This window comes from Thalia democratica, chromosome 9 (assembly GCF_965202585.1).
Source record: "Thalia democratica chromosome 9, ktThaDemo2.hap1.1, whole genome shotgun sequence".
NCBI classification, from domain to species: domain Eukaryota; kingdom Metazoa; phylum Chordata; class Thaliacea; order Salpida; family Salpidae; genus Thalia; species Thalia democratica.
This window is the reverse complement of record NC_139173.1, coordinates 39,416,804-39,431,593: the sequence shown is the minus strand read 5'-3', so window position 1 is coordinate 39,431,593 and position 14,790 is coordinate 39,416,804. Positions and strand designations below refer to the sequence as shown.

The window sequence follows — 14,790 nt, the reverse complement described above, 5'->3', positions numbered from 1 at the left end:
ACAAACAGGTGTCTAAAAAATGGTACATATTTTTGTCTGAATCATACTACAATTTCAGTATCTGAGTTTGAATTGCATTGAGCGGTAAATAAAATCTATCTAATTTAATATATAATACTTTCTTCAGCAAAAAGTTGATTTAGTATTATGTTTAAAATTTAGTGATTTAGTATTTATTCAAGTATTTTATTTAATAATTTTGTTTGTTCGAATTTCGATTAAAAAAATTTAATGCATCTAACAAAATTTAGTTCTGTTTCGAGTAAATATTGTCAAATTAAGTCTAATATTTATTGTAACAGTAAATAATCAATAAGATTAAAAAGCACACGTTTAACTATAGCTTTATTATGAAAATTCAAGGTGCGTAGCAAGTAGACTTATATTAAAATTTTTATATTAAATAAAAACTATATTTAGAAAAAAAATAATTATATATATATTAAATAAAAAAAAACAAAACTTATAGAAAAGTTCAAGTAAACTTATTTTAAAACATTTTTGTTGACTTATATTAAAATCAAAATAAATGACTGTTTATAGTTTTGTTTATATTTGTAACAAACACTTAATTTTAGCTGATATTACTCTGTAAGTTTAAACTAAATTAAGCTGTTATTACAATAAAAATGTATTCAGCGTACAAAACTATTTTATGTAGATCAAAGAAGCCGATTTAATAGTAGATGTAACACTGTTATATATAATGATTAACGCTTTGTTTTAAAATATTTAATTTAAATCAAGTTAACTTTTTTTTTCAAACTGCTAACTATTGGATACTTAATAAAATAAATAACAACATTAGTTCTGAAATTATTTTAGTTCAATAGAAAAATTCCTTTAAAGTTATTGAATAGTTCTTTGAAATACAAATCAAAGGAAAACTAAACTTCTTAAAATTTGATATTAAGAAATCATATTCTTCTATCACAAGGAATAGTCTATATAATGCATCAAAATTTGCAGAAAGCTTCATTAAAATAAACATTCAAGACAAAATATTTATTCATTCCTGCATGAGTGTACTGTATGATTCCAACGGTATGGAATGGATAAAAAAATTTACACTAGTAAGTTTGATGTTGCTACCGATGCTAAGATCTGCGACCTGATAGGACTTTACATATTATTTGGTTCATCTTCCGTGAATAGCTTCTTATCTTTTGTATCGTGACGGTGGCATAACCGTTTTAAATTGATCTTAGGCGAAAATTAAAGAGCAGAAAAATATATTTGAAGCATATTCAAGTTTTACGGAATTAAGATTTCTGTCGAATGTCAAACGGATATTTTAGATATTAGCATCAACTTAAGTAGTAATACCTTTGCACTGCATAAAAACGATAATTCAAACGTTAAGTACATAAATAATGTGTTAACCATCCTGAAACAATATTAAAAGGTATAAGCTCAAATAAATTAATAAAGAACAGACTAATCAAATTCTCTAGTAACAAGAATATATTTGCTAACATTTTAAAGAAATAGATAAGCAATAAAATTAAACCGTCATGATGTGCTAAAAGACTATGATAAAAACAGTAAAAAAAAAGAGTAAGAAAAATATTATATTTTAATTATCCGTTTGACAATTCTGTAAAAATCAATAAAGGTAAAATTTTGGATCTCGTTCGTCTAAATTTTCTCAAAAACTATTTAATTTTACCTGTGTAAGTAAAAAAACATTAATAATCATGTAAATTTTTTATTTTCTTCATATTTTCTTAACAATTCTAAACTTACAGATTTGAGTAGTTATTAAAAATAAAAAATACCTTGTTCTTAAAAATTTTTAATGAGAAAGTTTTTATACTTTGTTTATATAAACTGTATGAAAAAAAATGCTGAGTTTATGTGACCTTATTATTAAATTACTTTTATTGAACAGTTATTAAGGAAGTTAATAAGGTTTCTCCTAAAAGGATGTTCGGAGCTTTTTGAGTAACAATAAAATAACTCAATTAAAAGTAAGAATTTAAACATAAACACAATCAAAATCTCATAAAGCTGCTTGCTTAATATGAGAAACATCATCAACTTACACAATAAAACGTTTTAGAGGTTTAAAATAAAACGAACACAACGTGCAGCTGTAGAAACAGAATGAGTTTAATGTTGAATACTTCTTAAAAGGTGTAAATAAAGCAAAAGTTAGAGTAAAAGAATACATTGGTTATACGGTAACTTCTTTTAAAACTAGGTGGAAATAACACATGCATAGCATCCTTAAGAAATTAAAAACAACAGCAATAGCTAAATTTATCACATCGAATAAAACCGAATTCTTCGAAATTTAATGGCAAATGCAATTTAAAATTAACTGCTTAGTACCCAAAAAGACAGATAAGTGCTCTATATGAAAGAATGACTATTGCCGAAGCGGATAGAGATAAAAGCTGAAGCGAACAGATAGTTAATGTAAGAAAAGAACAAATTTTGACATGCCCTAATTTTATATCCAATTATTTTTAATTTTAATTTTCACTTTATTTATTGTTTTAAATTTTGTTTGCCATACCATATTAAGTGTCATTTATTCATTACTGTCAATTTATTAAAATACCTTATTTTATTTTATTCGACAAGTTTCTTTGCTTGATTTTTATTTTGCAATTAATTATAATCCTTTATATTTACTTCAGCATGTAATTACAATGACTAATTAGTTACTAAAAATAGTTACGAAAAATTTACCATACATACTTTAGTTAGTATTTTAAGAATTACTTTACTTACAGTCAGGGGCGAATAATTATCATATGCAAAGCGATTTGAACTGTTTTTTATTTTTTATCGAAAAAAGTACTTAAACATTTTTGGTTTCAATTCTATCACATTATTTGCTCACATTTATTTATTCTATCACATTTTTGTATTTCTTTGTGTTATTTAGTAGTTCTTAACATACATTTTTATATATTAATTGCATATGTAATTTTGTGGAGCAAAACTCTTTTTAATGTTATGGGAATAAAGTAAATTTGTTTTTTATTTTAAAAAAGTTTTTTTATATATAAAGTGTTTTGTTTGCTGTTAATAGATGTCATTTTATCAATTAAAAACATTTTTATATATATATATTTTATGTTTTAATTTTTGTTTTTACAGCCGTATTTTTGCATTGAAAATGTCTAATAAAGGACGAAAGCTTTGCAACTAAAGTGTTCTGGTTATTGTTTCATTGGACAGCTATTTAAGGGCTATTAGTTTAGCTTTTTTGTATTTGATTATTTGCTCACAAGGAATTGTTAAATTACAAAACAGTTGTTTTTAGATAAAAAATTGTATTAGCATTTTAATTTTTTTATATGTATGTCACCAACTTCAAGTAATATAAAAAGTGTAATTTTAAAAATAATTTTAAAAAACTTGTACATGCATGACTATGGTTGTGTAGAAGTAGTTTTCAAAATTAAAAACAAAATTCAAGTACAAAATAGTCATTATAATAGATAAAAATTTCTATAAACGATACATCATATAACAATTATATACATACTTTTAAAATTAGTATTAAACATAACATGATAATTATTTTGTGCTATAATAAAGGTATTTTTACACCTCAAAATTAGTTTGTTCAAATAATATAGCTTCCATAAGTAGCTGAATTCTTTTTAAACCACTGCTCTTACATAACTTTAAAAATAGTTAATTATTGATTTATTTATAAGCCAAAAAAGAAACAAATTTTTAATTTTTCAGCTTAGAAAACTGTAAATAATAGTTGCTGGAAGTTATACCATAAATTTTCTTAAATTAATAAAATGTTGTGTTTCTTGACTAAAAAGACAAATGAGTATATTTAATGATTGTTTTACATTTGATTATGGGAAATTTTTAGCACTTTTGTTTTTGAAAGTTAACACTTATGATATTATTATTTTAATATACAATATTAAATAAAATCTCAGCTTATCTAATTTTTTTAATAGTATTATCAACACAGCGTCAAACAATTCAGATTATATTATCTATTACATTTTTGTTTTATGTGACAATGTTCGCAGCTTTTTGATTTCTTTTTTTTTGTTTCAAATAAACTATTTTATCTTAACTTTCCAGTAACTAAAATAAATATAATTGTACTTAAATAAAGTAAATAATCTTAAACTTGAGTTTTTTTAGTATTAGTTTATGTTAGTTTTATGCATTAACTAATTAATAATATATAAATTTTAAGTAAACAAAAACACTTAAATAGATCTTTTAAATTTATTTAAAAATATAAAAATGGACCCAAACTTATTTTTTACAAACAAAGTTAGTAAAAGTAAGCCTGAAGTAGTGAAAAATACAAATTCAAAAAAAGCCTTTTTATCAGAAAAGTTTGCTTATATTAAAAAGCAACTAAGCGATATGTCTGATTTTGCTGGAAACTGGAATGATAAAAGTGTTTATATTTCATCGCCGTCTCAAAGGTTTTCTGTTATCAAAAGACAACTAAAAGAATTGACTAGCTTTGTTGAATCTACCTCTACAGAGTTTGAGAGAAATATAATCAAACAAAAAATTAAAGACTTTACTATAAGTGTTGTAAAAGATAAGAGAGAAATAGCAACTCTCTCTAAAATCGTTGAGGAAAAAACGAAAATAATTTCTCAACTTGAAACAAAGTTGGATTCTCTTGGAGGATATACAAGCGGTGAAGACAGTAGTACATACGGAAATGATAACTATAGTGAATATTCTAAACACACTAGTGATGAAGATGATGATGATGAAGATTGTAAGAATCATAATAATAATAGTGACTAAAGTAGCAGTGATGACAATAATGGTTATTGTGATGAAGAAAGTAATGTTGGTAAATATGACAATGATAACGATGACAAGGATTATGTGGGAAATAGTAGTAAAAGCGAAAATGTTATTAGTGATGAAATCATTTATGATGAAAGTACTGAAAGCAGCAGTATAGAAGAATATTATTTATTTAGCGATGATGATGATGAAAGTACTGTTTGTAGTAGTGATGATAGCAGTAATAAGGAAGGTGATGATTCTAAGCATACTGCTGGAATTAGTAAAGGTGACACGAGTGAACATGTAAATAATGTTGAAAATATTGATGACAATTCCAACAACCATGATGATAGTAATGACAATGATGATTGTAGTAATGCTGACACTTCTAGCGATGGTGATAAAACTAAAGATGATAGTAGTTATGACAATGTAGGTGATGAAATTAATAAAGATAGTATAAACAAATATAAAGATGATGAAACTTAAAACGATAAACGTGTCAGTGATAAAAAGAGTGCTGTTGAGGAAAGTAAAAATTTCTGCAAAGTTATGTCAAACGTCTTATTTGAAACTAAAAAATTGGCAAGTTTAGAAAAAAGAGTGTCCTGGACCAGAAAAGCTTTTGGATCGAGCTGTAAAAGTACTAATTCTAGTGAAGATTCTACTTTCAGTGAATGTTCTACTACTACCGAAGATTCTTGTTCAACAATAAACTTGGTTAGAAAGAATATTATCACCGCTCTAAAGCTCCTTTTCAAATGTAAGCTCAGATCCATTCTGGCATACGCCGAGTTATTAGTTCACACTCTTCACCATGAAAAGTTAGAAGAAATCAAACCGATAGAAAACAGCTCTCTTGTAAGTCTTACTGGGGAATGTGAATGGCTCAGTGCTACTTCTGAAAAATTAGGAGGTATATACGAGAAATTGGGTAACAGTGAATATGTTCACTCTGAAACTGACATCAGTGGTGATTATGACGCAGATGATGACATTGAATAAATATCCTAATTGCGAAAGTTGTTGTAACTTGAAGAACCATTCAAGGATAAATACAATTAGTTCAAAGATAGGATTTTGTTCATACTTTTTAGTTATTGATGTTAGTTAAAGTGAGTTTGTATGTTTCCATTAACTATAAATATTTTTACTACAAGAGGTATTGGTAAAATCGTTTGTTTAATAATTTAAGTATATTTAAAAAATACTTAACAATTGTTCTAATATAAACTTTTATAAATAACCTAAGCATTTATTTTTAACCAAAGTTGTTGGATATGAATATTTTTGCTAAAAGCGTTACTTTAAGCAGTATCAGAGTTTTTAAACGTTAAAAAAAAGTTATAACTCCACAAATATTGTTATTAATTGACAATTTTTTGTATATTTTAAGTTTTGAATGCTTGCTTTTCTTGTCTAAAATAAATTTAGTGCACTTATGAAAGATTGTATTTATATTTTATACGTCAAATAATATATACAAGTGCTGTAAAGCTACTTGTGTCTTATAAATAAGGCAAACAATATTATTTAAGGTTTTTCATTTGTATAACATTAAATAATAACTACTTTAATTATAAGTAATTAATTATAAGTTTTATTAGAAAATTTTTCTACATTAGAACATTTAAAAAAAAACCTATCATAACCTTTTAAAACTGTTTTATGAGATCATATAGTAACCAATGACTTTAGCGATTAGCGAAAAAAAAAGTTTAGTATTAGTTTAACTTAAATGAAATGTAGCAACACTGAATATGAAGTTTAATTCTTTTTATTTTTTGTGATGATACAATATTTAAGTTAATTAGAAGTGTTTGAGTCAACACAATAAAAGCTAAACGTTTTTCGTTATTAGAATTGGATCATGTGAGAAATATAATGACGTAACAAAAACATCATTTTATTTTATCTCTTAAAACTTGTTCAAACCGGTCGTGAATGTGCAATAAAGCAATTGTTAACTTAAATTTCTTTTCTGCATACAAGTTTAAATTATACTTTTTGTATACTTCTGACATTAAAATATTTTACAAGTTGTTAAAATTCTAGACCTTATCTTAAATAGATTAATGCCTTGAAAGTTAAATAACTCTTACCAGGGAGATTTTTATACTTATAAAGTTTTTTTTTACAAATTGTTTAATACCCCTAATTATTTTTTATTTATATTATATTGACAACAGTCAACATAAAATAAATTGTATTTTAGTTATAATAATATTTTTACTTCTTTTTTTTTAGTTAAAGAAGTTTTAAAAAAACTAGAAAATACATTAGAGTTTATGTAAAATTTATCTTGATAAAAAGAAAAGTTTTGCGATTGTAAAACTGTTTAAAACAAAATTTTAAACATAGTTTTATAAACTTTTTTTGACTATAGATAAAAATTTTAACAACGAATTGGTTGTCACTAAGCATTTAGATGTTAATTAAAATTATTTATAATTAAGTACAAAAAGATTTTGTATATTTTTCAAAACTAAACTAAATAATAATAAATTTAGTATAAAAGAAGTATAGGTGAGGTTTTAGGGATTTTTGGCTTTTCAACTCGGCTAAGAATGTTTTTGAATTCAAACTAGTAGGACAAAATTTCATCACATAAGTTGTTAAAAAACTAAACAGTACTTATTTAAGTTAAAATTGGAATAAATAGGTTTTTCTTCTACATTCGCACTAATCAATTACTCGTTAAGTATTTAGCTAAATACTTTATTATACATTTTATATACTGCCTTTTTTTCAGCTAAACTTTGTGTAGACAACTTGTCATGTTGCTTTAAATTAATTTTGAATGATAAAATGTTTTGGTTTAAAAAACAAAATAACTTCCTATTTTTTATTTTATTTCCTTAATAAAAAACTTTTTAAAGCGAAAACAAAGGTAAAACTATTATTTTTTAAAAATTAAAATTGTAATACTTTGTTACAAAATTATCATTTCATTTTAATATTATGAAACTCGTTAATAAATATGTAATTTTTTGTAACAATAAAAGCTTTTCCAAAACATTTTTTATTATTCTCAAAACAAGCTTTTCTAAATTTACTCAAAAGCGGATGTTGTAAACTATTTTACGCAGATTTCGTGACGTGCTTCCAGTATTGAAAAAAAAAACATTTTTTATTGTTAGAAGTTACATTTGTTTTAGTGCTTATAATACGGAACTTGACTTGCATTCACTCGCAGTTTCGGCAGAGCATTCGGCAGTTATTAGTGTGCTTTAAGTTGAGATGCATTTTAAACACGTTAGATTCAAGAACTAATGTTTTCATGTGTGTTTAACTTTAGTTCTCGTATAGAGTGATGTAATTGTATCTTTGTGTTGTTTAGTTTATGTAAATAAAATATAAGTGTTGTTTTGATTGTTGTACTAATCTACTTTACTAATCCTATTACTCCTTTAACATCTCTGTAACGGGATAATTGGAGACCATGTGTGGCCTGAATTTTAGGAATCTTCTATAAGGAATCAGGTGCCTTATCAGTTAAAATACGCAGCGGAAAAAAAAACTTTAGTTTACTACTAAACAACTTTTTAACGAGTTTAAGATTTTGACAGTATATTTTGCGATAATACTTTACTTTGCGTCATTTTACTATGATTATAGTAAGAAAAATTGTGTGAAAAACTTTGTACTTTGAAACAGCAAGTCTACAATTATAATACAAGTGTGTTGTAGTGGTTTATTGAGTTTTGTTAAAAGAGAAGCTTGATGTCCGGGATGTTTTGTTAAAAATACTATATGATTTTTGCGGTCATTTTTACTTATACTTTTATATATGCTTTTTTAGTGCTAAGGTGCACAGTTAATTTGCTAACGAGCATAATATTTCTTCTTCTAAGAGCACAATATATGTTGCAACTAACATAAGTTGCATGGGCGCGCAGTATTTCGATCCTTAAAAGTTTAATCTTTTTAGTTAAGTGCATAATATATGTTGCAACTAACATAAGTCGCATGGGTGCGCAATATTTCGATTCAATTCTCAATAATTCAAGTCGCAAATTATGCCAAACTTCCAGAAGTCATGGCACCGTTTAGAGATTTTCTCAGTCTAAAATGTAAGTTTATGTGGACAGAAAAATTAAACCAATCATTTAATGAATCAAAAGAGATAATCATTGACGCAATAAAGAGCTGTGTTCAAATTTTTGATCTTAGGAAACTGACTTGTCTTAGATCAGACTGGTCAAAGCAAGGATTGGGCTACTTCCTTATGCAGAAACACTGCAAATGCAATAGCCGGTTACCAGATTGCTGCACCACCGGCTGGAAAGTGACGCTTGCAAGTTCAAGGTTTCTGAATGGGGCAGAAAAATATTATGCTGCCATAGAAGGGAAGTCGTTTGCTACTGCTTGGTCATTAAAACAGACAAAGTATTTCATTAAGGGTTGCAAAGATCTTGTGGTTGTTACGGATCATAAACCACTGGTAAAGATTTTTGGTGATCGCACCTTAAACGAAATTCACAAAACGCGTATTTTTAGGCTCAAAAACGTACATTGCCATGGCTTTTTCAAGTGCATTACATGCCAGGTAAAACTAATCTAGCGGCAGATGCTGCATCACGTTATACAAGCTTGATTAATGGAGTGAATTTACATGATAGTGATTTGACTGACGAATCACTTCTAATAGCTTCATTGAGTAATGAAGTATGCCATTCAATGGCAATCACTTGGGAGGAAATTGTAAAAGTGACACTAAATGACAAAGTACTTTAAAAAGTATCCAGGTGAATTGAAAAAAGTCTAAGCTTGAAACATGATGAATCTTTGTTAGCGTATATAAGATAAGATGATGCATTGTACTTAAGTGATGGAGTTATACTTTACAAGGACAGAGTAGTAATTCCCGTCAGTTTACGATATCGGGTCCTCAACAAGTTACATTCGGCACACTAAGGAGTCACATCAATGCATAATCGTGCCCAACAGATTGTCTTCTGGCCTGGTATTACACAAGACAATGAATCAATTCGGGCCAATTGTCAAAGCTGCAACCGTAATTCACCTTCTCTACCATCATTGCCACAAGAAGCATCTGATCCTCCTACAAACCCTTTTGAAAAAATATTCGCGGATTTCTTCCAGTTTGCCGGAAACAATTATTTGGTAGTCGGTGACAGGTTGTCGGGTTGGTCGGAAATATTTTCCACACCCAGCGGAACCTCTCAGGCAGGTTCGCGTGGGTTGATTAAGTGCCTCCGAGATTTTTTTTCCTGGTTTGGAGTACCCGAGGAAATGTCAAGTGATGGTGGACCGGAATTTACGTCCAGTGCAACAAAGGAATTCCTTAAAACCTGGGATGTTACGCATCGAATATCTTCAGCTTACTATCCAAGATTAAACGGTAGAACGGAAGTAGCCGTCAAACAGGCAAAAAGGTAAGATCAAATGCTGACGCTTCAGGAAGTCTGGACAATGACAAGTTTTTAAGTGCGATGGTCCATCTGAGAAATACTCCTGATAGCGATTGTCAAGTGTCTCCAGCCGAGATCATATATGGACGTCAGCTGCGAGATAGTTTCTCATTTCTGAACAAGCTTGACAAATTCTCCAATACTGATGTGCGACCTATGTGGAGAAAAGCATGGAAGCTTAAAGAAGAGGCGCTCCGTACAAGATTTGTTAAGAATTCCAAAGTACTTATCCAAAGAGCCAGGGATTTGCGACCTCTCTATGTTGGCAGTAGATGTCTACTACAGAACCAGAGTGGCAGTCATCCACGTAAATGGGACAGAAGCGGAGTGGTAATGGAGGTGCTTCCACATGATCAGTATGTAGTCAGAGTTGATAGTTCACGGAGACTTACTCGGAGAACAAAAAGTTTTAAAGGATGTACAACCCAGCCTCAACAAGCATTGAAGCAAAAACTTCCCATGGTTGGAGCGGTAATGTACCAAGCTCACATGAGTGCAATATTGGTCCTCAACGTCCTGATTATTCTGTAAAGATTACAGAGGATTCCAACGGTGCCAATACTGGTAAAACCAGTGAGGTTGAAACGGATTATGAAGATATTGAGAAAGAGTACATTCCTGCTCCTATAGTTCCCAAAAAAAATAAGGTGCCACTTGCTTTGCGTAGGTTGAAAGACTTCAATCGTCAGGGAAGCTTGAGAGTGGAGTAATCTAAAGTAGAAATCACCGTAAGTGAAGTCTGTTTGTACCTGCTTATACAAAAGTTGGTGCTGAGTGTTCAATGGCTGCTGTTAGTGATGATTGCTGAGCCAGGAAGGATTCAGCGTGGAAATGCATGAATTTGAATTGTTTTGGATTTATTTAGTGCGTTTTATTGCAGTTTTGTTTATCTTCAAATAAATCCCTTGTTTAAAGACTTTTTTTATTTAAGTCAATTGAGCTTTTTTAATGCATAAAATTTAGTTTCATTTTAGTAAACTATTTTTTTACTTGTTTAAATCCCCTCTTGACGAGCTATGTCATTGCCTTAAACTTGTTATTATCTTAAATGAGCTGGAGGGGATGTAGAATAATTAGACTATAGCTCATTTTTAGGTTTATATTTATACTTGTTTTCGTTTCAGATTTTACATTGTTAATAAATTATTAAATTAAATTGACAAGGAGTTATTCTTCAGAATGGATTAATTTTTATTTTTTTATTTTGCAGTTATTAGATTTTAAAAAAATTAAAGTTTTTACTTTTTCGTTAAAATTTAACTTAATCTTTTTAAAGTAAACTAAACATGTTAGTAATAATAAAAAATTTTAACTCTTTTTTTGCTATTCTGATCATCAAGAACAATCTATATATATACCTTCTTATTTAATTTTAAATTTTCAGATTCAGACGTTTTGTTCTTAAACTTATGAGTGTTTTCTGTAATCTATTAACAAAAGTGTATTATGTTTTAGCCAGTTCAATGCTGGCTTTTAAAATTTAAAACGATGTTAACCTGGTTTTAGTTCCTAATTGAAAACAAAACTAGATTTGTATAAATGTTAAAATTAGTTGAAAGTGTTTGTTGGTAAAGTTTGTATGACGTAAGCAAGAAATTAGATAATTTTACGCTTAATATAATTTTAAAATGCGACAATAACTTACTTTTCTAAGATTTTTTCGTAGAATTAAAACTAAACTTGCATTAAATTACAATTTTTTATCAATTTTTTTTAATATTAGTATAGTTTCAATTTGGTCAAAGTTTTTATTGTTACTCTAAACATAAGTTTTTTCATTTTAAGTATTGTGATCGACAAGCTTTAGATTTTTTAAATGTAGTTTTATTTATTGTTCTTGTTCTGGTAATCAATTTACTATTTTTTTTTGGAAAATTATAATAATTTTTTAAGGTGTTTTCATTTTAAGTTTTAATCTGTAATAAAAATAGATTTCATTATTTAATGTGCATTTATTTAAAGCCAGTATTAAGTCTAAACTTTTATAACTGTTGTATGATCTATTTATACTTTTATTGTTTCTTACGATACTTAATAAAAAAATCCGGTCTTTTTTTTCTTATAATCTATTCTTTTACTTCGCCTAATTCACAAGCTTAAGTTTTCTTCGCTTGTATCAAATAAATTTGTATTTTAGCTAGTATTAAACTATTTTTAAAAATTGAGTCATCACATCAACTACTTATCAATATTTCCAGCAAAATTTAATTGGAGATGTTTAATATTATATGATTTTATCGGTTGATTTTGATGACGTCAATAAGCTGCAAATATTTTATTTTAATAAATTATTAATTATTATTAACTTATTAATAACAATTTTGCATCAGAACTTCATGACAGCTGATGTGGAAAATATTGTGTTTAAAATCTAGCTGCTGTAACAATGGCAGTTTTTAAAATAATTCATGGTGAAAAGTATATCAATATTAAGTAAATTTATCTAAGTATAAAAAAGTCTTAATATCTTTTAATTTAAACTAAAAATAACCCGAAAGCTATGAAGTACACTTGATAATATAAATTTACTTGCCCAACAAAAGCATTCAGACAAAAATATTATTAGAATCCAGGTAAATAAGTGTTTTAAACGGGAGCAGATCATTTTTAACTCATTCACCCCTAACCCGATCATTTCTAACTCGCTCATTTCTAACTCGATCTTTTCTAGCGCGATCACTTCTAGCCCGATAACTTCTTAACCCAATCATTTCTAACCTGATCACTTCTAACCCGATCATTTCTAACATGATCATTTCTAACCCGATCTCTTCTAAACCCGATCATTTCTTACAAGATCATTTCTAACCCGATCATTTCTAACCCGATTTAACCTAATCATTTCTAAACCGATAATATCTAACCCAATCGCTTTTTTTTTTCTTTTTTATTTATACCTTTATACCTAACCCACCGTACCAAAAAATATTGAAATTTATTTAATCAAATTTTTTATAATTATATGATAAAATGAAAGAAAGCTTCATTTTTTTGCTGACTCACAAATTTTCAGCTCAAATTGACTCTAAATATTGTAGCCAATATATACTTACTGTAGAGATAAAAATATAAAACATTAAAGCTAAATTTTTTAAAGTTTATGATGTTTGAGGTTAAGCGCAGTTTAAGTTTTTATTTTAACTTGACTTATGGTGTAATTTATAGATATTTTCTCAAGCTGTTAACCGTTCTTGCTTTTATGGTTACGTGTTAGGGAAACTTATTTATTTACTAAAATTTTTCCATTAAATCTGTTTACATCAGGAATTATGTAATGCATCAGAAATTTTAACTGCATTGCATACCTAATATATTTGCAGGCACACATCTTTAATTTAGTTTGATAAAGTCACAGTAAATTAAAATAAATAGGTAATTACCTAGGTTGATGTTGCACCAATATCAAGCTGAAATTACATTATAATTGATGTCTTTTTTAACCATAATTTTCACTAAACTTACATTTTAAAAATATCTAAATAAAATTTGGCTTAATTATCATAAACTAACAGAACTAAATTATATAATTGCTTTTACCTTACAGTATAAAACAATTGGTAATTTCCTAGGATGATGTCGCACCAATATCAAAGTGAAAATATTTTACACTTTCAATTTTGTACTTTGATAAGGTAAGTATAGAGTTGAAATATAAGGTACACATTTAATCAAATAAAAAAAAATATTTTTTTTTATAATTTTCACAAGTTATTTTTCTTTTTATTATCATTGTTGACCCTAACCCTTACCCTTGATTGGTAACTTTTTTTTGTTTTTTTATTTATTTGTTTTTCAGTTTCTTTTTTTAGTAATTTTTGTTGTTTTTTTTATTATCACTGCTACCTTTAACTCTTATTCTTGGTAGGGAGCTTTTTTATGTTTATTAATTTATCTTTCAGTTTTCTTTTTAGAATATTTTTTATTAGTTTTTTTTTAATTTTTACTATTACTGTTACCCCTAACCCTTACCCTCAATAGATAGCTTTGTTTTTATTAATCAAAAAATTCTTTTTTTTACCTTGTCTTTATGATGAAGGTTTAGATTTAGAGCTTTTCTTTTCTATACTTGTCTTATTAGAGTGTAAAATTAAAAGTGTAAAATATTTTCAATTTGATATTGGTCAACACCATCCTAGGAAATTACCAAACAATTATATCAATACAATAGTTTATATTAATAATGATATTGTAAGACAAAATCAATTAAACATTTAAGTTTATAATAAGTAAATTAATTTCTTACTATGTATTTAGATAGCCTGTTTAAAACAAAGTACTTGTTTAGATTAAACATATTAGACTTAAAACATTGATTTCTAGCCTAAAATGTGGTTAAAAAAGATATTGAATATAATATATTTTCTGCTTGATATTGGTGCAACATCATCCTATGTAATTACCTATAAATATACTTTACTACAATTACAATATCTTATGACAAGTGATAAAGTTAAGTTGCTTAATACATATTTTTGATCTAAGAATCTGTACAAAATAACAGCATAGTTCAATAGGTCAATAGGATGTTAGCTTCTATACAGAGAAAATCCTCAAAAAGTATAGCATCAATAATTTGCTAGTTTACTATATTCTGCTTAATTTATGT

The 14,790-nt window shown here is 27.2% G+C and overlaps 1 protein-coding gene across 1 annotated transcript; it reads left to right on the top strand.

Moving 5' to 3' along the window:
- The first annotated feature begins 8,788 nt into the window (after positions 1-8,788).
- LOC145845252 (uncharacterized) lies at positions 8,789-10,152 on the top strand. The gene is made up of 3 exons (XM_082952677.1): positions 8,789-9,193; positions 9,250-9,477; positions 9,700-10,152. The coding sequence occupies exons 1-3, from the start codon at positions 8,789-8,791 to the stop codon at positions 10,150-10,152; spliced, it is 1,086 nt and encodes a 361-aa protein (XP_082808803.1).
- The last annotated feature ends 4,638 nt before the right edge of the window (positions 10,153-14,790 follow it).

Coding starts and splice junctions, on each gene's coding strand:
- LOC145845252 (XM_082952677.1), top strand. CDS start 8,789: ATGGCACCGTTTAGAGATTTTCTCAGTCTAAAATGTAAGTTTATGTGG. Junction 9,194..9,249: donor TTACGGATCATAAACCACTG/GTAAAGATTTTT, acceptor GCGTATTTTTAG/GCTCAAAAACGTACATTGCC. Junction 9,478..9,699: donor AAGTGACACTAAATGACAAA/GTACTTTAAAAA, acceptor CGTGCCCAACAG/ATTGTCTTCTGGCCTGGTAT.